General features: G+C 37.4%; 1 protein-coding gene across 7 annotated transcripts in view; it reads left to right on the top strand.

The window, feature by feature from the left end:
• The window catches only part of PEX5L (peroxisomal biogenesis factor 5 like), a 261,179-nt gene extending 243,325 nt beyond the window's left edge, over positions 1–17,854 (top strand). For all 7 annotated transcript variants that reach the window (XM_051983221.1, XM_051983218.1, XM_051983216.1 and 4 more), the window contains 6 exons: positions 1,500–1,643; positions 4,732–4,802; positions 7,376–7,573; positions 10,306–10,471; positions 11,232–11,389; positions 15,585–17,854. In XM_051983221.1, the coding sequence (XP_051839181.1) occupies positions 1,500–1,643; positions 4,732–4,802; positions 7,376–7,573; positions 10,306–10,471; positions 11,232–11,389; positions 15,585–15,789 (942 nt within the window). In that variant the 3' untranslated portion in view covers positions 15,790–17,854. The remainder of the gene's footprint in view (positions 1–1,499; positions 1,644–4,731; positions 4,803–7,375; positions 7,574–10,305; positions 10,472–11,231; positions 11,390–15,584) is intronic.
• Positions 17,855–20,585: the final 2,731 nt, after the last annotated feature.

Genomic DNA, 20,585 nt, shown 5'->3' with positions numbered 1-20,585 from the left:
CAGTTGTTACAAAAGAGTTCACCTTTTTTGTTTCATTTCTGTTTAACTGACAGTCACTGGGACAACAAAATTTTGGCCAACTGTCTTATAGCTGATCTTTAAGTTCTGAGTTCCTTTTGAGGCTTGATTATCAGGGAATAAAGATAACTCCACAATCCTTTTGTTATTATTTCTAGATCTCCATTAGTCACACAAACCATTCGTGCCAGATATTCTACTGGTAGTTTCTGGAAAGTTATTAGCTACTTAAGAAAAGGGTGATTAAGGATGGGAGGCAAGTGTCATAAAGACTGCGCTCCTCATTTTGACCTTGTGTTAATCTTGTTAAAATCTCCTGTATCTAAAAAATTAAAAGAAAAAGGTCAGATTTTTCTTGTGTAGCAAGACAACTGTACAAATATGTATACATATATTGTATTTAACATATATATTAACATATTTAACATGTATCATGTATGGGACTACCTGCCATAGGGGAGGGGGTGGAGGGAAGGAGGGAAAAAGTTGGAACAGAAGTTTTTGCAAGACTCAGTGTTGAAAAATTACCCATGCATTTATCAATAAAAAGCTATAATAAAAATAAGATAGCCTTTGAAAGAAAAGAAAAAAAAAAAAAGGTCAAATACCGGGAGAAATCCTCAGCAATTCCCTTGATAAGAATTCCCAGGAAATAAATTAGTAGAGTAAACAGTCAACCAAACTATTCTTAAATTCATAGATCTGTAGTTAATGCTTTAAAAACAAACAAATAAAAAAAATCTTTGGATCCAAGTTTCCTTAAAATGTCCACAATGTTGCCCATCTTCTGAGAAAAATGTAAGAATCTTTTGCTACTCCAGGGAAGTCATGATCTCTTTCGCATGCACACTCCATTCTAAAGTAAAGATCATGTGCTTTTATATCCTATGATAGGTTTTCATAGCCATCATAGTGGATCTGTCCAAGGTACTGAAGTTCTATTCTGGTGCTTTTCTGGACCCCATTGCCTAATATAATTCCTGACGGGCACTTATGAAATGCTTTCTAATTGTTTGATAAGTAGCACAATTCTTGGACTGCCCAACTGTTAACTCATCACTCTTGCAATGTATTTGGCCCACCTCCTTTTCTGGTCCAATTTACATATGCTTGATGAAGTCTTTCATGACAGTTTTTACATGCAGATTGTTACTGGTACATATACCTACTATGGCTCTCGCTCCATTGACTTGTTAGCCAGATGTAGTTTTGAGTTTTCTGAAAATGAAATGTCCCATAATTAATCTACACATCATCAAACATATAAAAGAAATTCTTTAAAAAAAATAGACTTCTTCGAGAGTTGTATAACATCATTGAACGATTCATGCAGAGAATTAAGGTCTCTTCTCAAACCTTTTTTACCAAAAAAAAAAAAAATGTGTGTGTGTGTGTGTGTGTGTGTGTGTGTGTGTGGTTTCTATCTTTTTAGGGGCTAGTGAATGAATAAATCGTTTACTTCTTTCTTCTGTATGTCACAGGGGTACTACTTTCACACAGAAAATCCTTTCAAAGACTGGCCTGGAGCTTTTGAAGAAGGATTGAAAAGACTGAAAGAAGGGGACTTGCCAGTCACTATATTGTTCATGGAGGCAGCGATCCTTCAGGACCCTGGGGATGCTGAGGTATCTTCTTTTCTCTTCAGGGAAAATTGTGTGTGAAGTAGCTGATAAAGAGTAACTAGAGATCTGGCATTGGAGTCAGAGAGTCCCAGGTTCAAATCTCATTTCTGACATGTACTGGGACATAATAACCCCTGTCTTCACATCTACAATCCCATCCCCATGGACAGTGAATGTACTTTTATTCTGGTTACTCTCCCATTCCTAAAAAAAAAGCTAAATAATGATATTGAAAATGAGCACATCTGAGCAGAAGGGGTCACTGTCTAAGCCAAAATCCTTGTAGGTAATGCAAGATTGATAGTCCTTGAAGGTCTCAGAGTCAGAATGATAATAGTGACTGACATTTCTATACCTCTCTTTAAGGTACATAAAACACTCTTACATATATTATCTCACTGATCTTCATAAAAACCCTCTGAGGGAGATGCAATTATTATCCTCATTTTACAAAAGAGTAAATTGAGACAAATAGGAGTCTAAATGACATACCAAAGTAATTTAGTGATAAAGTGGAATTCCAGCCCTGCTCTTCCAGAACCAAATCTAGTATTGCATTCATTAGACCATACCATCTCTCCAAAAAGCTAAGCTAACCCCTACATTTTATAGATAAAGAAATTGAGGCTCAGAGAGATGAAGGACCTTCCCAAGAAGGGAAGTTACAAGATCAGAAGAGAATCAAGATTTCCTGATGTTATACCCAAGAAAAGGTGTACTTCAGTAAAGGAATAGGTAACAATGAAAAGAAAGCTGGATCTGGGATCAGAAGAGCTAAATCCAAATTCTGGCTCTGCCACTTACTTTGAGTGAGTTGTCTGGAAAATTAGAGCCTTTGACCTCTATATCTCTGATCCCAAGAAAGCCTATTTTTCATGAGAGCCATGTGACATAAACATATCTCAAGCCTTAGATAATGTCCTAAAAGAAGGAAGAGGCCCTCCAAATGCATTTGAACCATGAAGCCCCAATGGATGCAGCTGTACAGGCAGTTTATAAAGGGAGGTCCAGAAAGAATCACAGATAGGCTATTTGGGGGACTGTAGGTAGGGAAATCCCACTCCTCTGCAGTTTTTATTCATAATGCTGGAGCCCATATGGCATATACAATGACAGTGAGGGAAAGAAAAATAAAGTTGTAATTACACTTCAGTAAAAATATGAGTATTTTCTCCTTGGTTTTATAGGAAGAGATGTCTATTGTTCTGCTCTTGGGCCAATACTGAGTGAAACTACTGCTACTACTGCAAAAAGAAAAAATCTTACTGTCATTTAGGAGTCTTAGTTATTTAGTATTGGAGCTCTTTGTGATTTCAATCAGATTTTAGCTAAACACCTGTGTTCTTTAGGGGTCTTGTCTCCCAAATATTCAACTTCAGGTACTTCTCCTATATATTTGGTGGCACCTAACTGAAGGTTTCAGAAATTCAAAGATAGTTTGAATTTCTGGGAGGTTATAGTGACTAAAATGAGAGTTAGGAGGCCTGAAGATGAGATTGGGCTGCTCTTGATATATATTGAGTGATCCTAGACAAGTCATTTTACATTTCTGGAGCTTGGTTTCCTTGTGTGAAAAGGGAGAGATTCAGAGTAAATGATTTTTGAGTTCTAGATATTGAAATTAAAGGACCTTGGTTTGAATCCCAATTCTATTCCTTATAAGTTCCTTATAAGAGGCAGGGGATGTCTTTTTATTTGTATTTATATTACTAGGACCCAGCACAGCTCAGGCACAATGGTACGTAAAAATTACTTAGTTGATTGACCTGACTTTGAGGGAATGACTATGAAGTCATTTCCTCTCACCGAGCTTCAGTTTCATTATTCAAAAAAGGAGATTTAACTATCTCCCTAAGGTCCCTTCTCACTCTAAATCCTATTCCTGGGATCACATCCATCTCTATGATTCTACAGTCAACAAGATCTATGAGAGACAATGAAGCAAAGTCAACCTTGGCTGTGCTTCTGACATTTATGAGCTATGTGAGCTCAGCAAAGTCACAACCTCCCAGGGGTCTAAGCATAACTTACATAAATTGTGGATAAGTCACCAACAAACACTCACGGAGGTAGTTTCATACTAGGAATTCCCCACCCTGATGAAATTATTAATTCATTTCAGCCATGCCTAAATCTTCATGAACCCATTTGGTGTTTTCTTGGTAGATATATTGCAGTGGTTTGTCATTTCCTTCTCCAGCTCATTTTACAGATATGGAAACTGAGGCAACTAGGTTAAGTGACTTGCCCAGGGTCACATAGCTAGTAAGTATCTGAGCCAAATTTGAGTTCAGTTCTTCCTGACACCAGACTCAGTACTTTATCCACTGAGTCACCTAGCTACCTGTTAAAATCATAAGTCTGGTGTAAAAAGAAAAGTGTGTAAGTGTGTGTGTGTGTGTGTGTGTGTGTGTGTGTGTGTGTGTGTGGGTAAAGGGAATGTATGGGTATTCATATCTAATGCATATGTAAATATACATAATTATAACAATATGTTATATTGTAATATAATGAACTGTTTGTCCACATCTTCCAGCAAGAATTTAAACCTCATCCTTCCCTCTAATTTAACCACAGACAACAGAAACCAGCAAAAGAATCTGTAAATCCCTTCCAGGGACATGACCCAGTAGTGTTTGAGTAGAGGCTGGGGGAGCACTTAGTATGGTACAGTGGAAAAAGCACTCTGCTCAGGTAAAACCTCCTCCACCCTATCTCTGAAGTCAAAGATCCTGGGTGCAAATCTTGCCTCAGATTCTTCCTGTCTGGTGTCTTGGGGCAAGTTACTTTCAAGATTCCCATTTTTTATCTCTAAACAAGGCAGGGAGGACTACTTGGCTGCTGAAGATCTAAGATGCTCTAAGACTGAAGGCATTCCTGCAGTGTGTTAAAGGCTAACCTTGCTAACTTTCTGAGTCCCTGTCAACTCCAAGATTCCATGGATCTAAGCCACAAGAAAATTTAAAGGAAAAGATGGATGTGATCTCTTCTTGCTGGAAAAGGGCAGAGGGCAGAGTGGACCAATGTTCACCCATTGGAGGTTTTCCTCTGGATTCCCACTCCACATTGACATCAATTTTTGTTTTCACAGGCCTGGCAGTTTCTGGGTGTAACCCAGGCAGAGAATGAAAATGAGCAAGCTGCCATCGTTGCTCTCCAGAGGTAGATGAAGCTAAGTGTAAACCCAAGGACCTGGCAAGCTCTTGCTAATGGATTCCTCCTATTTCTCTCAGATTTGTTTTATGCATTCTTAATTATAGATAGATAGACCTATATATCTATATTAAATATTATACTTGTAAATATTAAATATAAAAAGATATTATATATAAGCATATTTTAGTAGTGAGCAGAAATGCCACTTACACGTGACACCCAAAGCCTAGATCAAAAATAATGGCTTGCTTCCTATTTCTATAGGAAACAACAATATTTCTATATCCTACAAAATGATCCTTAGTCCTCTACCTCAAAAAGGGGTCAATGTGATGACAGCCTAAAGGGCCCCATCGAAAAAAAAATAAGGCTTTGTCTCATCTTCCCTTTTCTAGATGTTCTAAAGAAAAAAAAACTGGCTCTGGAATTCAGAGATCTGAGTTCAAATTCCACCATTGATGATCATTGCCTATGTGACATTGGACAAGTTACTTCACATGCCTTGACCTCATTTCCTTATTTAGAAAGAGAGGGCTTTACCCTAGATGGCCTCTGAGGTCCTTTGTAGCTCTAGACCTAGGATACTGTGTCAGAACTTAAGATCATAGATTGAGAATTGAAAGGGACTTTAAAGGTCATCTGATATAATCCTTTCATTTTTCAGATTAGAATACCCCTAGATCAATTAAGTGATTTTCCCCAGTATGTGTCAGAGAAAGTATAGAAATTACTGTCTTTCTGATTCTGAGGTCAACTTTCCATTCATTCATTGTTCTACATTATCTCTCATGTAGACATACATAGATACATGGTAAGGAATGGTGGAAATTGCACTGTGTGTGCATGTACATATTTACATTTATGTTTATTCCTTCCTGAAGACTAGCTCCTTTTGGTCCTTTCTGATCTGATTTTTAGGAACTTAGAAGTATAATTATCTCATCTATAAATACACTATTTATGGTAAGACAGCAAATTTGCCTTATGCTATTTACAACCTACTTCCTAATGCATTTATCTTTCATTATAAACCCCCAGACTGAATCCCCTAATTAAGTTATATATGCATTCAATTGGGTTTAGTTATCTAACAGCCAAAACAATGCATCCCCAAATCCGTTAATGATTTAGCTTAATATGATCTTCCTGCCCAGTGCCTAGCACACTATTATCCTCCCAGTAGGAACTAATAAATGTTTGTTACTATTGGTGTTGATAATATCCAGAAACAAAGGACTTGTCCAGAAACAAAAAATTCTTACTGTTTCATCATAGCGCGGCTATGTAGCCATGGATTATTTGATTACAGCTCCAATACCAAAGGAAATGTCACATGATGATGTTTTAGATGCTTTCAAACTTCTAGGTGGTAAGGACTGCCCCAGAGGATCACCCAGAGGGTGATCAGACATAGTCCTCCATTTGTAGATAGATTAAATGGCAGACTGGATGGACATCTGGTCTTGGAGTCAGAAAGATCAGTATTCAGGTCCCTCTTCTGACCCCTGGCAACTCTGTGAGCCTGTAGAAATTGCCAATAAGGTGCTAATCTGCATTGGAAGAGGAGGTTCCTTGCCAGGAGCTCCATAAAGTAATAAAATTATAAGCCTGGTTAAAAAAGAGAATCAACAAAAAGGAACATCATTGATTTGACATTCCGACCAACTTGAACTTAGTCATCTAGCGTCATGGGAATTTCCCAGCTTCCCTTGCTGAAAATGTCCAAGCTTATAGCTCTATTTGGCCAAATGTATGTTGAAATTCTATGTGACAGGGCACCAATTCAAATGGCTCAATGTCTTTCCTCATAGAGAACTGCTGAATGACAGTGGATGATAAGCCATATTCCAGTCCAACTTACTCCCAACTTTGAGTTTTTTTTTTAATGAGTGTGAGAAAAACCAACATGGAATTGAGAAGTTTGTAGTTATATATTCTTTAAAGAAATTAAATTAAGTCCTGATTGCTATATGGGTAAATAGTATATATGGTTTATAGGATGATCTACTCATTATAATTATCATGATGATTATTATCATTATCATAGCTACCATTTCTATGTCACTTTAAAGTTTACAAAGCACTTAACATTTGTTATTGCATTTGATCATATGAGGGAAGTACTATTGTTAATCCCATTTCATAGATGAGAAACTGAAGGCAAGAGAAATAAGTAAGTTGTGCAGGGTGATATAGGTAGTAGATAATTGAGGTAGGTTTCAAACTTATGCTTTACAAGTACAGTGTCCTATCCAGTAAACTTTCTCTTATCTAGAGCTAGAAGAGACTCCAGTTCATACTACCAATGAGGAAACAGAGGCTCAGGATGGGCAGTGGAAAAGGGAGTAGGTATCAAGTGACTTATCCAAGATCACCATAGTAAGCATCAGAGATAGAATTTGAACCCAGAACCTCTGACTGAAAAACCAGAGCTCTTTTCCCATACCACTCCCCACTTGTCATTCCTCCAGTGGCTTTTCAAACACAGAAGTGCAATTCAGTTAGCATATTAGAAGAAGAATTGCTAGACTGTCTGATGAAAAAAATAATTCTAAAATGCCTTTTTTGCCTTCTCTCAGGTGCTTAGAATTGCAACCCAACAACCTGAAGGCTCTAATGGCCTTGGCTGTGAGTTACACTAATACTGGCCACCAACAAGATGCTTGCAGTGCTCTGAAGAACTGGATTAGGCAAAATCCTAAATATAAATATTTAGTAAAGAATAAAAAGGCATCTCCAGGTCCAACCCGAAGGATGTCTAAATCACCAGTTGATAGGTAACCTATTCAATGCTTTTACCTGATTGCTAAGTGCCTGTTTTCACTTTAGGATTCAATCAACCAACACATATTTAACAGTTGATTAATAAAGAAACTAAACTGAAAACAATCCCTAACCTTAAGGAGTTTACATTCTATAGGATAAGACAATATCTCTATGTACAGGAAGATACAAAATCATTACAAGGTGACAGAAGAAGGCAGGGGGAATTATGGGGAAAGGGAGATCCAGAGTGGTTTCAGATAGATGGCTGAGCTAGTTTTCCTGATTTACAGCTCCAGAATTGGTTTTCCAGAAAAGCATTTTTAAGTTAAAAAAAGAAAATTATAACATATAAACTGGATTGAAACTCAACCTTTCTAAATATGATCTCAGCTCAAGAATCCTCAATGGCTACCTATTGCTACCAGGGTGAAATACAAAGTCTTCCTCTTTCCTTTCGAAGCCCTAGACAATCTGGCTCCAGCCAGACATATAGCATATTATTTCCCCTTCAAGCCTTTTATGTTGCAGCAAATTAGTCTGGTCTATATTCCAGCTCCTGCCCTGTGTCTTTCCATACCTGTGCTCCATCCCTGGTGTGCATTCATTTCTTAGAATCTTAGTTAACTTTCAAGTTCCACTCACTCAGGTGCCATCTCCAGTGGAAAGTCTTTCCTGATTCCCACAGTCGTTAGTGATCAGTCTTTCCCCATATCATCCTTCCAGATCAAAAACTATGATAAATCACAGCTGTAAAGCGGGAAAGGGCCATCCCTCGTACAATCCTCTTATTTTACATACAGGAAATCTGGGGAGCAGTCAAGTAAATGACTTATGTAAGACCACACTGGTAGTAAATAACAGAAGCAAGATTTGGAAACTGGTTCTTCTCTCTCCAAATCCAGGGCTCTGCTTGGCTGTACACGTATTATTTACCCATTAGAATGTTAGCTCCTTAAGGGCAGGAACTTTCATTATTGTCACTGTATCCCTGTCCCTTACACAGCCCAGTTAGTATTTCATTTAGTTAGTATTTATTAAGTGTCTGCTGTGCATTAAATCAAAGTGCATTGAATCAAAACTTTCAAAACATGATCCACACAGAATAATCTCAAGAGATGTTTGCATCCTTACCATATTTGAAACTAAAACCTTTGAACTTTTTTTTCTAAAGCAAAATATAATTAATATCAGTTTTTACATGTTCTGTCAGCTAAATTGTGGCAAAAAAAAAATGTTCCTCTCTGAGGAACCTCCATTTAAAAAAAAAAGCATCATTCACAAAACCCAAAATGATATGCTGCTGTTAGGATGGGGAAACGATGCTGAAATCCTCCATATTCCTCCTCATGGTTTTAAATAGAGTCCTTGTAAAGATCTCAGCTTTGGAGCTATAGCTAAGTGAAGCAAAATATCTAAAGAAATTAAGCACATATTTTGTAACATTTGAGGGTATCAATGGCAAGGGAATCAACTTACACTATAGAAAAAAGAAGAAAGATCTCTTGGAGTCCAAAATTGAAAACAAAAAATCTTTTCTTTAAGAACCATACCATATACAAATGAAAATTCCTTCCATACACTTTTATTTACTCCTCCAAAGTGACCTTTCTCTCCCAGCTTTAATCTAGCCTGAGCAGATTCTGAAGTATTACCCAGCAGTCTAAATAGGTTTGTGGTTTGAAGAAATTGATCCACAAATGTGAATGAAAGCCCTAGACCCCATTTTCTTGAGACACAAATTGAATTCCAACTTAACTGACTAAAACTGCACACTATCCACTCATTTACTAGGGGAAATAGACTATTTTTTTGATCCTATCTTCAGAGGGTCAAATTCTGAGATCAACTAGGAGTGGTCTCTTTGGGTACAATCTAGAATCTTTTAAAGAAAACTCAACAGTAAAAGCTAATTTCTGAATTCCATTTGTTAAGGGGCTTTAGACATTTAACAAGGAAGCAAATTTTCCTATTTCCAAGTAACATTGAGATAAATCCTCAGTCTTCTGTTTTTCTTAATGCCATGCTTGTTTTATTTTACAAATTGGAAGGAAGATGAGCTGTTGTGTAGTTTTGAATAGTGAAGTACTCTGCTGGTACTCTTGGGACATCAAAAGAAAATGAGAATAAGGAAACAATAGTCTTAGTTGACCCTGCCTTGGTCAAACCACAACTGTAATATGTCACTGCTGTTCTGGACATTAGATTTAAATAAGGGCATTAATAAGCTGGAAAGAGTCTTAAGGAGGACAACCAAGATGGTGAAGTTCCTTGAGGTCAGGATATATGAGAATCAATTAAATGAAATGGGTATTTTTAGAATTAGTCTGAATTTAGTTGATAACAGTCTTCAAGTATCTGAAGGATTGTTTTGTGGGCCATTTATTACATTTCTACTTGTCCCTAGAGGGCAGGAGTGATGGGTGGAAGATACAAAAAGCTAAATTTAGGCTGGATGGCAAGAAATGCTTCCTAACAAGTAGAGCTGTCCAAAAGAGGTCTGAAATTCTCTATTCTTGGATTTTGAGATTTATCTCCACCTTCCTTATACAATTGTTCAGTTTTATGGATCTGATATGGGTAGAAAACTTTTCATTGTGATTGATAATAGTGATTCCTGATATTTATATACTGGCCAAAAGTTTACCAAGCATTTTACAAATATTATCTCATTAGGTGGGAATAGTGTAGGATAAGGTGGATTATTATAAAGACCTTTGTGATTTGTGTTTGACTCCCTTCCCAGTTCGGTCCTAGAAGGAGTTAAGGAGCTGTATCTGGAGGCCGCCCACCAAAATGGAGAGATGATCGACCCTGACCTGCAGACCGGCCTAGGGGTGCTATTCCACCTGAGTGGAGAATTCAGTCGAGCAATAGATGCATTTAATGCTGCCTTAACAGTTCGGCCAGAGGCAAGTACAATTATGATTTCCTGTTCATTGGATTTCCAGTTTCCCGAAAGCAAGAATTGTCTATTCATTAGTCTTTGTCTCCTTCTTTTCACCCCCACCCCAAAGTCAGGAACTATTTAGCTTTTGTTTTTATATCCCCAGTACCGAGTATACTGACTGGTGCATAGTAGATACTAAATAAATGTGATTTAATTGATTTGTATCCTGGTTTTTGATATATATCAGGTGCTTAATATCTCCTAGTTGATAGATTTGTAATGCTAATTCCCAGCACAGAGTGGGAGCTTAATAAGTATTAGGTGATAGATTTGTAGCTCTAGTTCCTAGCACATAATAAGTACTTAATAAGTATTTGATTAATGAAATTGCATTACAATAATTAAAATTTCTCAGGCCATACTCCCTTCACGTACATATTTAACAATTTAAGATGGTCAATATTAATGACTTTGGCTGTTAATATTTTAGTTCCTAAAAAAGAGAGAGAGAAAAGAAATATTTTAATGCCTAAAATAGAAATGTTAATTGAAAGAAGTTTCCAAATGAGAAGCAGATTCATGTATGTCAAATTATGGACTGGCTGATGAATGGAAGCAGGTTCACAAAGTTTTCCTTAATACCATTGTGTCATATCATTATAGCCTATGACAACTAGTCTTAGATAAACTTTTATGAATCTTCATTATTCTAAGGGGGGGAAGAATGGTTTCTTCCATCATTCTGACATACCAAAATTAGAAACATCTCAATTCATTGTTAGGACTATTCATTATGGAACCGCCTTGGTGCCACATTGGCTAATGGAGACCGCAGTGAAGAAGCAGTTGAAGCTTACACCCGAGCTCTAGAAATCCAGCCTGGCTTCATCCGCTCCAGATACAATTTGGGAATTAGTTGCATCAACCTGGGAGCTTACAGGTAAATCATGAAAACAAGTTAAGTGTTAAAAGCTGAATCTGATATTCATCTTATTTACCAACTGGAACCAATCAACTCCCAGTCTAGTGGGATATCCAGAATGATCATTTTTAAGATTGTACAGCATCTACTAAAAGCTAAAAACTTCTAATTTTGTATTTTTTAGGATTGATTCTCCCCCTCTACTACCCACAATCCCTGCTGTAAAATATGGTTCAGAATTATAATATGGAAGAGGATAGAGGCTTATAGACTCTTCAGAAGCATATTTCTTGCATATCATGAATGCTTTCTTTTTTTTAATAGTATTTTATTTTTCCAAATACATGCAAAGATAGCTCTCAATATCACAAATGCTTTCTTGCAGAAGAGAGTAGGGAGGTACTTCACATAGATATATTTGAACAGCATCCTAAAATGTTAGTGTTGTTTGAGACTAATCTATCTACATTTAGGTAGGCAATTGATTTGTTGGAGCAAAGGTCAAGATCCATGACCAACGAGATGGATGAAGATAAGAAGAGAAAGCACGCTGCAACTCGGCCCATTTAAACAAGATATTGACTTAAAAAAAATTAATAATGTACCAAAGCAAGGATTTTTTTTATTATTATTATCATGATTTTTTGGAGAGGTTTAACCAATACAAAACAATTTCCTCAACAAAGAAGCCATTTGTCAGGGTTTTTTTTTTTGAGCAACTCTCTAATTATAAGTTACAAATTAATATGAGTTTTATATCACAACTGTTGAATTTCTACACCAAGTTTTTTGCCAATGAAGTAACAAATTTAGACCCAAAAACATATGTGTTGTATAGTTATATGAAAGAGAGACAGACAGAGAGGCAGAGACAGACAAAGACAGAAAGACAGAGAGACAGAGAGACAGAACCGAAGAAAATAATAAAGGCTAAAGGTTGATACTATGGGCTTCTGGACAGAGTGATAAATGGAAAAGGAACTAATAAATTGTAGTTTCATTGATTGTTGTTTCTATTGCTATTAAGTTGTTATTTTTAAAAGCTGTTTGTGCTTTTTGTCTAGATGATTTTAAGATAGCATAATGGTAGGTCTTTCCTTATCTTCCAGATATTATTCATAAATTTTGTGTCACAGATAAGTTTTTAGTTATTTTTCAGTCATGTCCAATTCTTCACGACCCCATTTGTAGTTTTCTTCAAATATGGAGTGTTTGGCCATTTCCTTTTCCAGCTTATTTTGCAGATAAGAAAATGAGGCAAACCCAGGGTCTCACAGCTAGTAAGTGTCTGAAGCCAGATTTGAACTCAGAAAGATGAGTTTTCCTGATTCTATATCCACCTCTCTGTTCTTTGTGCCACCTGGCTGCCTTGGAGGAGTAGGGTGGGAGGAATGAAAGAAATATGTTTAGGATACAGCGTTTTTCAGAGTTTTGTGTTCTCTAAAGGGAAAAAATCCTTCCCACAATTTTAATCAAGCAGATGCCCCCAAAGAATGTGTACAGTACATGAGATCTTAGAGCTATAATTGGAAGGGATCTCAGACACCATTTAATCCAACCCACTCATTTTACAGATGAGAAAATGACAGTTCAGAGTTGTTGTTACTTGACCAAAATTATATGGGAATTAAGAGCTGGAGATAGGACTTGAACCCATATCCTCTGATTTAAGAATCATTGTCCTCTTGTTTCTGCTTTTTAAAATACAAGGCTCCAAAAATCTGGATCATTGTTAAAAGACAGAAATACTCCCTGCTGGGGACATATGGAAAGCAAAGGAAATCACCACTTAACAGACATAAATTGAACTGAAGGTGTATTTTCCAAAACCTTGACTCCAAAGCATCTCAACAAATACTTCTTGATGATAATTATTGTGTATGTCCATAAAATATAAAACTCTACAAATCTTATTGCTTTTCATTGCTTTCCAAGGTAGCCTACACACTACTTCTACTGTAACTGCCACCTACAGTGATGGAGAGGGAGTAGATTGGCCTGTGACCTTGGCCATGCATAACTGTGCCAGCCTGTTCCAGCATTCCTTAATTCAAGCATTACTACTAGCCCTTCCCATGTAGGTAAAGCAGCCCATATTCTATGATGCTAATATATAGCTCTTGGAGTGATAACAAGGCTTGATGAGGCACTGGACCATTCTCTCCTTAAAGAGGCTACAAAACAAGAGTGAAACTCTACTCAATCCCAAGGTCTTTGTCTGTACCTCTAAAGCCTTGAACATACCCTCATCCCAGCAATCACTCAACACGCATTTTTTGTGCTCAGAACCAACCCTTCTCTTCCTCATCTTAGATAGGTAAAAGTCAAAGTGGAAGCCTCCAAGTGGGCTAGCTTTAGACAAGGATGAAAAGCAGGTAAAATGATAGGGATGGAGGTAAAGAAACAAAAAGAGAACAACTCCTATTCTTGAGGATTTGCATCCTATCAGATAAGTCAACACATATCCATATAGGCAGATCAGTTACAAAAAGAGACTCATTTGTTAAGGGGAAGCACTGGCAGCAGGAGTGGGGCAGGGGAGAAGACTTAATGTAGAAGGTAGTACTTGAACTGAGTTTTGAAGAAAGGTCAGAAATGAAGAGGGAGAGCATTCCAGCCATGAAAAATGATTAATGCAAAGGCATGGGATGGGAGATAGTTTAGTGTTTTAGTAACAGCTACAAAGTCAATTGGATTAGATTGTACAGTATGTAATATCGTATCATGAGGCTAAAAAGAGACATTGGAGCTGCATTGTAAAGGACTTTAAATGTCAGTACTGAATGGGGGATTGGTTGGTCTCTACATCCCCCCCTTCTTTTTCTTTGAGTGAAATCCTGGAATCATTGAATCACAGTACTAAGAAAGAGAAGAATCATTTTAGGAAGGAAAGAATCCTTGTCTTGCCAATCCCAGCTTACTGCTAATCTCCCTGTGTGTTCTCAGACTCTTGGTATCTTGGCCTGGTTTTAAAATAAAGGAATTGCATCTAGTTTGTATGACTTTGGCCAAGAGATGTCTTTTTAAAATACAAGAGCCCCCGAAGTGGGGATCATTGTTAAAAGATAGAAATACTCTCTGTTGGGGACATATGGAAAGCAAGGAAATCATCACTTACCAGACATAAATTGAACTGAAGGTTCTCTCCTCTCTATATGTCTTTTGTAAAATGAGGCAGTTGGACTTGTGATATGGGGATTGTAGAAGTTGGAGTTAGAAAAGACCTTAGAAAATGTATGAATTCCTGTAACCCTGTGCATAGCCTCAGAAAGCCAACCTCATGTTGATATCCACTTCTGGGAATAATAGTGGCTAACTATTAAGAACTAAATTTTGATTATAAAAACTGGTAACTTAATTAGTATATGGCTAGTTGTTCAGAGAGACAATTGTAGAAAACTTTCTTCCCTCTAGCTTAGTGGGAGGAGGAGGAGAGACCTTAAGAGCCATCTAATCCAACCTTCACATTTTACAAGAGGAGAAAAAAGGCACAGAGAAGTTAATTGCTTTAAACCATTCAACTAATAAATATCTAAAATGAGATTTGAACTCAGGTCTTCTTGATACCAAGTCTAGTGCTCTATCCACTATTCCATACTGCCTCTGCATAATCAGGGAACAGAAGGGAAGAAAAGAGACAATGCATTTATTTATGTATGTCTGCAGTGGGACAGGCACTAAGTGCTGTTAATAAATAGCATCTCATTTGATCATCACGACAAACTTGTAAGTAGTTGCTATTAGTTTCTCCATTTTACAGATAAGAAAACTGAGGAAAGTGGGAGTTAAGTGATTTGCTTGTAGTGGGATTTCTTGATTCTGTGGTGGGATTTCTTGACTCTAGGCTCTATATTCTGTGTGTTACCAGCTAATTCACCAAGAGCTAATTAACAGAGGATTCATGATAGTGACTATGGCTGAAGAGGGAGGAGCAATCAGTCCCATCCATCATAATTGGGCCAAATCTTTTCTACCCTTTCTCACATCCCACACTCCAAGTAGCAAAGAAAGAGTCTTTAAGAGGTACATTTCTGATTGCATCATAATTATACTCCCATTCTGGAAAAGAACAATATGTTAGTAGCAGAAAATTATTGCTCTGTAGGGAGGCGGTTTGTGCTTCAATAGCAAGAACTTTGATTGCAAAACATAACAAGAATCTATTGGGAAAATTTTACCTTTTCAATGTCTGTTTTTTTTTCTTCTCCCTTAGGGAGGCAGTCAGCAATTTCCTCACTGCCCTGAGCTTGCAAAGAAAGAGTAGGAACCAACAACAAGTTCCCCATCCGGCCATTTCTGGCAACATCTGGGCTGCCCTCAGGATTGCTCTCTCCATGATGGACCAGCCAGAGCTATTTCAGGCAGCTAACCTTGGGGACTTGGATGTTCTACTAAGAGCTTTTAATCTGGATCCATGAGGAAGAGATGATTCTACCGCCTACCCATGCCACTGGAAAAATTACTTCTAATGTCATGCAAATTGCAAAAACGATTTTATTATGAATTCCAAAAGGAGAAGTCAGATGTTCAAAAGACATGCAACCCAAGGGAACCCCTCCCAACGCTGCCCAATTTCCGTCCAAGTTCAAAAGCACAAAACATTGTACATAATGTCAGGTTTGGATTCAAAACAAGGATAGAAAGAAATAAGACCAACTGAGAAGATGGTGGATGAAGAATGGTTCTCACAAACTAAGAGCGTGTCATTAGACATAGATGCCGGATTTTTGGACAGCCGACCACTTGTCCAAGAATCTAAACTTTTAGGTCATCAGACCCACACAGAAGAAAGCACTGCTTCAGGCCATGGAATACAGGCTGGGTCTCTTGCTGGGTTTCCCATAATCCCTCTTCCTAGGATACATCCAGCTTGGACCAACAGGGCATGTACACTGTGTGGGCTGGCGATGGGAAAGGCAGGCAGTATTCTCTGGGATTGATTTCTTTTCTGTTTGATTCCAGAGAGTTGGCTTTGCAGGCAAAAGCAAGCTTTCTGTATGATGCTTTTTTTTTCCTTTTCTACTCCTATCCCAGATTGAGGTGGGGGCAGGAGGATGGGATGGGGGGAGGAGAGTAAAACTGTACATATGCACTTTAATATCTTATCATTTATGCCTTGCCGGGCTCTTGGGTTGTTTTTCCACTTTTAAACCTGAGAGCAAAGGTTCAGAACACAGCCACGGTTGTTCACTCAGTGGACCAAATACTCATTTTTGACAACTATTCCCATGGTATAGGGTTTGACAAAGCGTTTTTCTTAAAGCAGACATAACAGGCTAAAGGAATCAGTTCAAGCATAGACTTTCTTACTGACATAATTTCAAAACATACACAACCTAGATGTACAGAGCTTTATTCCTTCAAGTACCTTTGACTGGCCTGGGCAAAGCTCTGGGGAGCAAGGGGGTGGTATGCTAGTACTGAACTCACAATTGTTGGGTTGGGGTTTTTTGGAGGGGTGGAGTGAGTATTGGTTCAGACATATGATTTCATCACTGTACAAAATTCCCTGGTGAGGAATCCCCTGCCACCAGTGCAAAGAAGCAAATGCTCTGCATCGTATATCCTTAGATAATTGCTTAGGAGATACTTAGAGGTCAAGTGACTGGCTTACATAGCCAGTATGAATCAGACACTGAACTTGAACCCAGGGCTTCCTGACTCCAAGACTGGTTCTCTATCCATTATACCATGCTGTTTCTATAACATCTTATCTAAATGATATCATTGATCTGCTTTGCTTCCCTGCATATCAATGGTCATTTTAAACTATTAATATTTTAGGCTTGATAAATACATTTTTTCAACTAAAAATTAATAGTATTGGTTTAGTTCCACCTTGCTGGTGCTTTTCCCTGCCCCACACTGTATTCTGCAGTGGGATGTGGTGCCAATTTGCCCACACAGTTCATAGGCTATTCCAGCCAAATCATTGGATGAATAAAGAATGTTCATCTCTTGACCTTGGACCTTATATTGGCAAGTTGCCCAAGTATCAAAACTCTTCTTGATACTTCTCATTTACTGTGGAGAAGTTTCATCTAATTAGTATAAGCTCTGTGGTCTCAAGATCCTGGAACATACTTAGTTCCCTAAAGTCTTGTTGGATTACTTTATTGGTTGGTGTTTTTTGTTTTATTTTATGAAAATTCAGAAATAATTTGAGAGCAAATGTTCTGGAACAGCATATATTCATGTTTCCCACAGTCTTTTTGTCTCTTCCTCTGACCCTGACTTCACACCACCACAATCCATCCAAAAAAAAAAAAAAGAAAGAAAGAAAAGGACCACAAAACAAAACCCAAAACTATGGTAGCTTTTTTCTAATTAGTTCTGTCAGATTCGGTTTGTGGTTATTAAATCCCACCAAAAGGAGCTACTTAAAACAGGTCAAGAAATTCACAATTTGAGGTGTGTGGGATCATTTTGTCTAACAGCCTCATTTTACATATGAAGAAACTGAGGTTAAAAGAGAGGAAGAGATTCATCAGGTTCGCATAGTAGTAAACAGCAGGACTGGGATTCAAACCCAAGCCTTCATATACAGCATACAGAAATAAAGAGAAATGCATGGTCCAGTCCCAGATAACAAGCCTCCTCTCTTGCTGTTGAATATCATTTTAGATTGGGTGGATGGGTCAGAAGAATAAAAAGTATCAAATATGAATATGAAATTTCACTTCATAAAATCATAGCTATAAAGGTGGAAAAGAATTTTAAAATCATCTCATCCAATCACTTCATTTTAAGAAAAGATCCAGGAATTTAAATTACCTGTCCAGGATCACACTGATTATAAGTGACCAGAGCTGAGATTTGAACCCAAAACTGAATCCAATTTTATCTCTCTTTTCACTGTCTTAAGTTAGAAGTGAATCAATTATGTAGTGAGAAGTAAGTAGAGAATGAGGATGAAAGGAAAGACAGTGTTTACCAGTTCTTGCACACTGATGAACATGATCCCAAAGCCCTCTTCTTGATTACAATCTATGGAACCTATAAATTCTTAGAGTTCACTTTTGTTAAAATCAACATTCACTTGAGATCACAAACCAATCAAGGGAACCATCACCTGGAAGTAAACAGTTTGTGATTTCAGATTTGATGACCACACACAGAATCAACAAAGCATGATGGCAGGTCAGTGATATAGGCAAGGATTGGGGAGAAAATAAAAGACAAGATATAAAAGGAGTGGAATTAGAATAAAAGGAGAGAGAGAAAGAAATAGAGAAAAAGAGAGAAAGTGAGGAGAGAGAGAAGGAGAAAGAGAGAGGGGGAGAGGGAAAGAGGGAGAAGGAAAGAGGAAAGGAGAGAAGAAGGGAGAGGGAGGGAGGAAGAAAAAGATAGAGGGAGAGAGAGAGAGAGAGAGAGAGAGAGAGAGAGAGAGAGAGAGAGAGAGAGAGAGAAAGAAAGAAAGAGAAGGAGAAGGAAAGGAAGAGGGAGAGGCCAAAAAAACCCTACCTGTAGCAGAAAGCAACCAACTCCTGAACTAATCCACCTCCCTTCTCCAGACAAAACCACACCATTCAATATAGATAGGTTTCTATTGTACATTTTAACACCTACCAAAAAAGTTTCCTCATCTTCACAATCCAATATTTGTCCATCCATTCTGTAAGGAAGCTCTTCCTTTATTTAGACTATTCATAATATAGTAGAATCACAGATCACTAACATTGGAATGATAGAAATCAGCTAGTCCCCATCATTTTATAGATGAGGAAGCTCCAATAGGTCATTAGTAGCAAAGCTAGGACCTGAGTCCTCTGGCTCCAAATCTAGCATTGCTAGCCATAAAATATGCTGGTTTTTTAAGAGAAAGACCACTTAAGGACCCCAAATTCTATAGGTTTTAAACCTACCATTGCAATTACTCCCATTGTGATACTGAACTTTAATTTAAAAGAAAATTGAAATCTTAATAATTGCTACATGTTATGTCTGAAGCCTCTGAGAGCTACATGTTCACAGTACAATTGCTGTGAAGAATGGATTTCTATTGCTTTATTTCATTTGTGGAAGTTGAAGTAATGATGAGTTTTCAGGATCTCAAAGTGTTTTGGTACAGAGATAAAATTATTTTAAATTGGAAGAGATTGTGGATTCAGATTCTTGATTTGGAGATTGTGGACTCAGACCTCCAAAGGACCTAGACATTAACAAGGATAATCTTTTATTCTATAGTAATAGACCGATCTGCTTTTACCAATGGCTTGATGATTGTATAAACACCCTGGCCTAAATTTATCCTTTGTTCACAAAACACAGGAATTTTAGAGAACTGTACCTATTAGGCTATTCAGAATGATGATGCAAATATATAAGAGACACATGTTCAAATTATATTTTCCACGTAATTCACATAGCATATGGCAAGTATTTACAGAATCCAAGAATAACTTAAAATTAAGTACAAGACATTACCATGAGCTTGGCTATATGTGTAGCCTTTTTAAAAATGTATATTCATGATCTTTTTAAAACCAGAAATATCTTCAACATGAGAATCATGTAGGGTAGCAGAGTGTCATTCAAATTTCTATTCTTTTTGAAAGGACAAGTTCTTGGGCCCCAAATGTCCTTCCAATTGGAGCCAGGATTCCTGAAAAGAGGACTTTATGTTTGCGTGGCTATTAATGTTTCTAAGCATAATAGAGGACCTCATCCTGAAGGGTATTATTTGGTCCTACTCAGACCATGGAATAGTCAGTCCCTTGTGGTTGCTTCTGAGTGCTGAATGTATTAGTTGTTTGAAGAGAAAATTTAGAGAATGTTTGTAGAGTGTGCTGAGTCTTTGTTAGATCTAGTTAGAGTGAAAGTTATCTGTGCTCCTTTTAAAGTATTTAACAATTTAAATTATTTACCAATGTTGTGATAATATTGATCAGGAAAGAGAAAGAAAAACCAAAGAAAGAAGAGGGTGAAGAGGGATAAGAGGAAGAAAAAAATAGAACAAGAATAAAAGAAGAAATGAATGAGAAAAAAATAAGAACAGGAAAAAGAGTAGAAAGGGTAGAAGGAGGAAAAAGGACAATAAAGAATAAGAAGGTAGCAAAAATAAGGGAAAAGATGTAAGGAAAAGAAAGAAAAAAGTAGCAGGAAAAAATGAAGAAAGGAAAGGAGGAAAAAGAGAAAAGGGAAGAACAATAATAAGAAAAAAACAAAAATATGAGGAGAAAAAAGGGAGAGAAGAAGAATAGTACCAAAAGAA

This window comes from Antechinus flavipes, chromosome 3, assembly GCF_016432865.1.
Source record: "Antechinus flavipes isolate AdamAnt ecotype Samford, QLD, Australia chromosome 3, AdamAnt_v2, whole genome shotgun sequence".
Classification (NCBI taxonomy): domain Eukaryota; kingdom Metazoa; phylum Chordata; class Mammalia; order Dasyuromorphia; family Dasyuridae; genus Antechinus; species Antechinus flavipes.
This window is presented reverse-complemented; position numbering and strand designations above follow the sequence as displayed.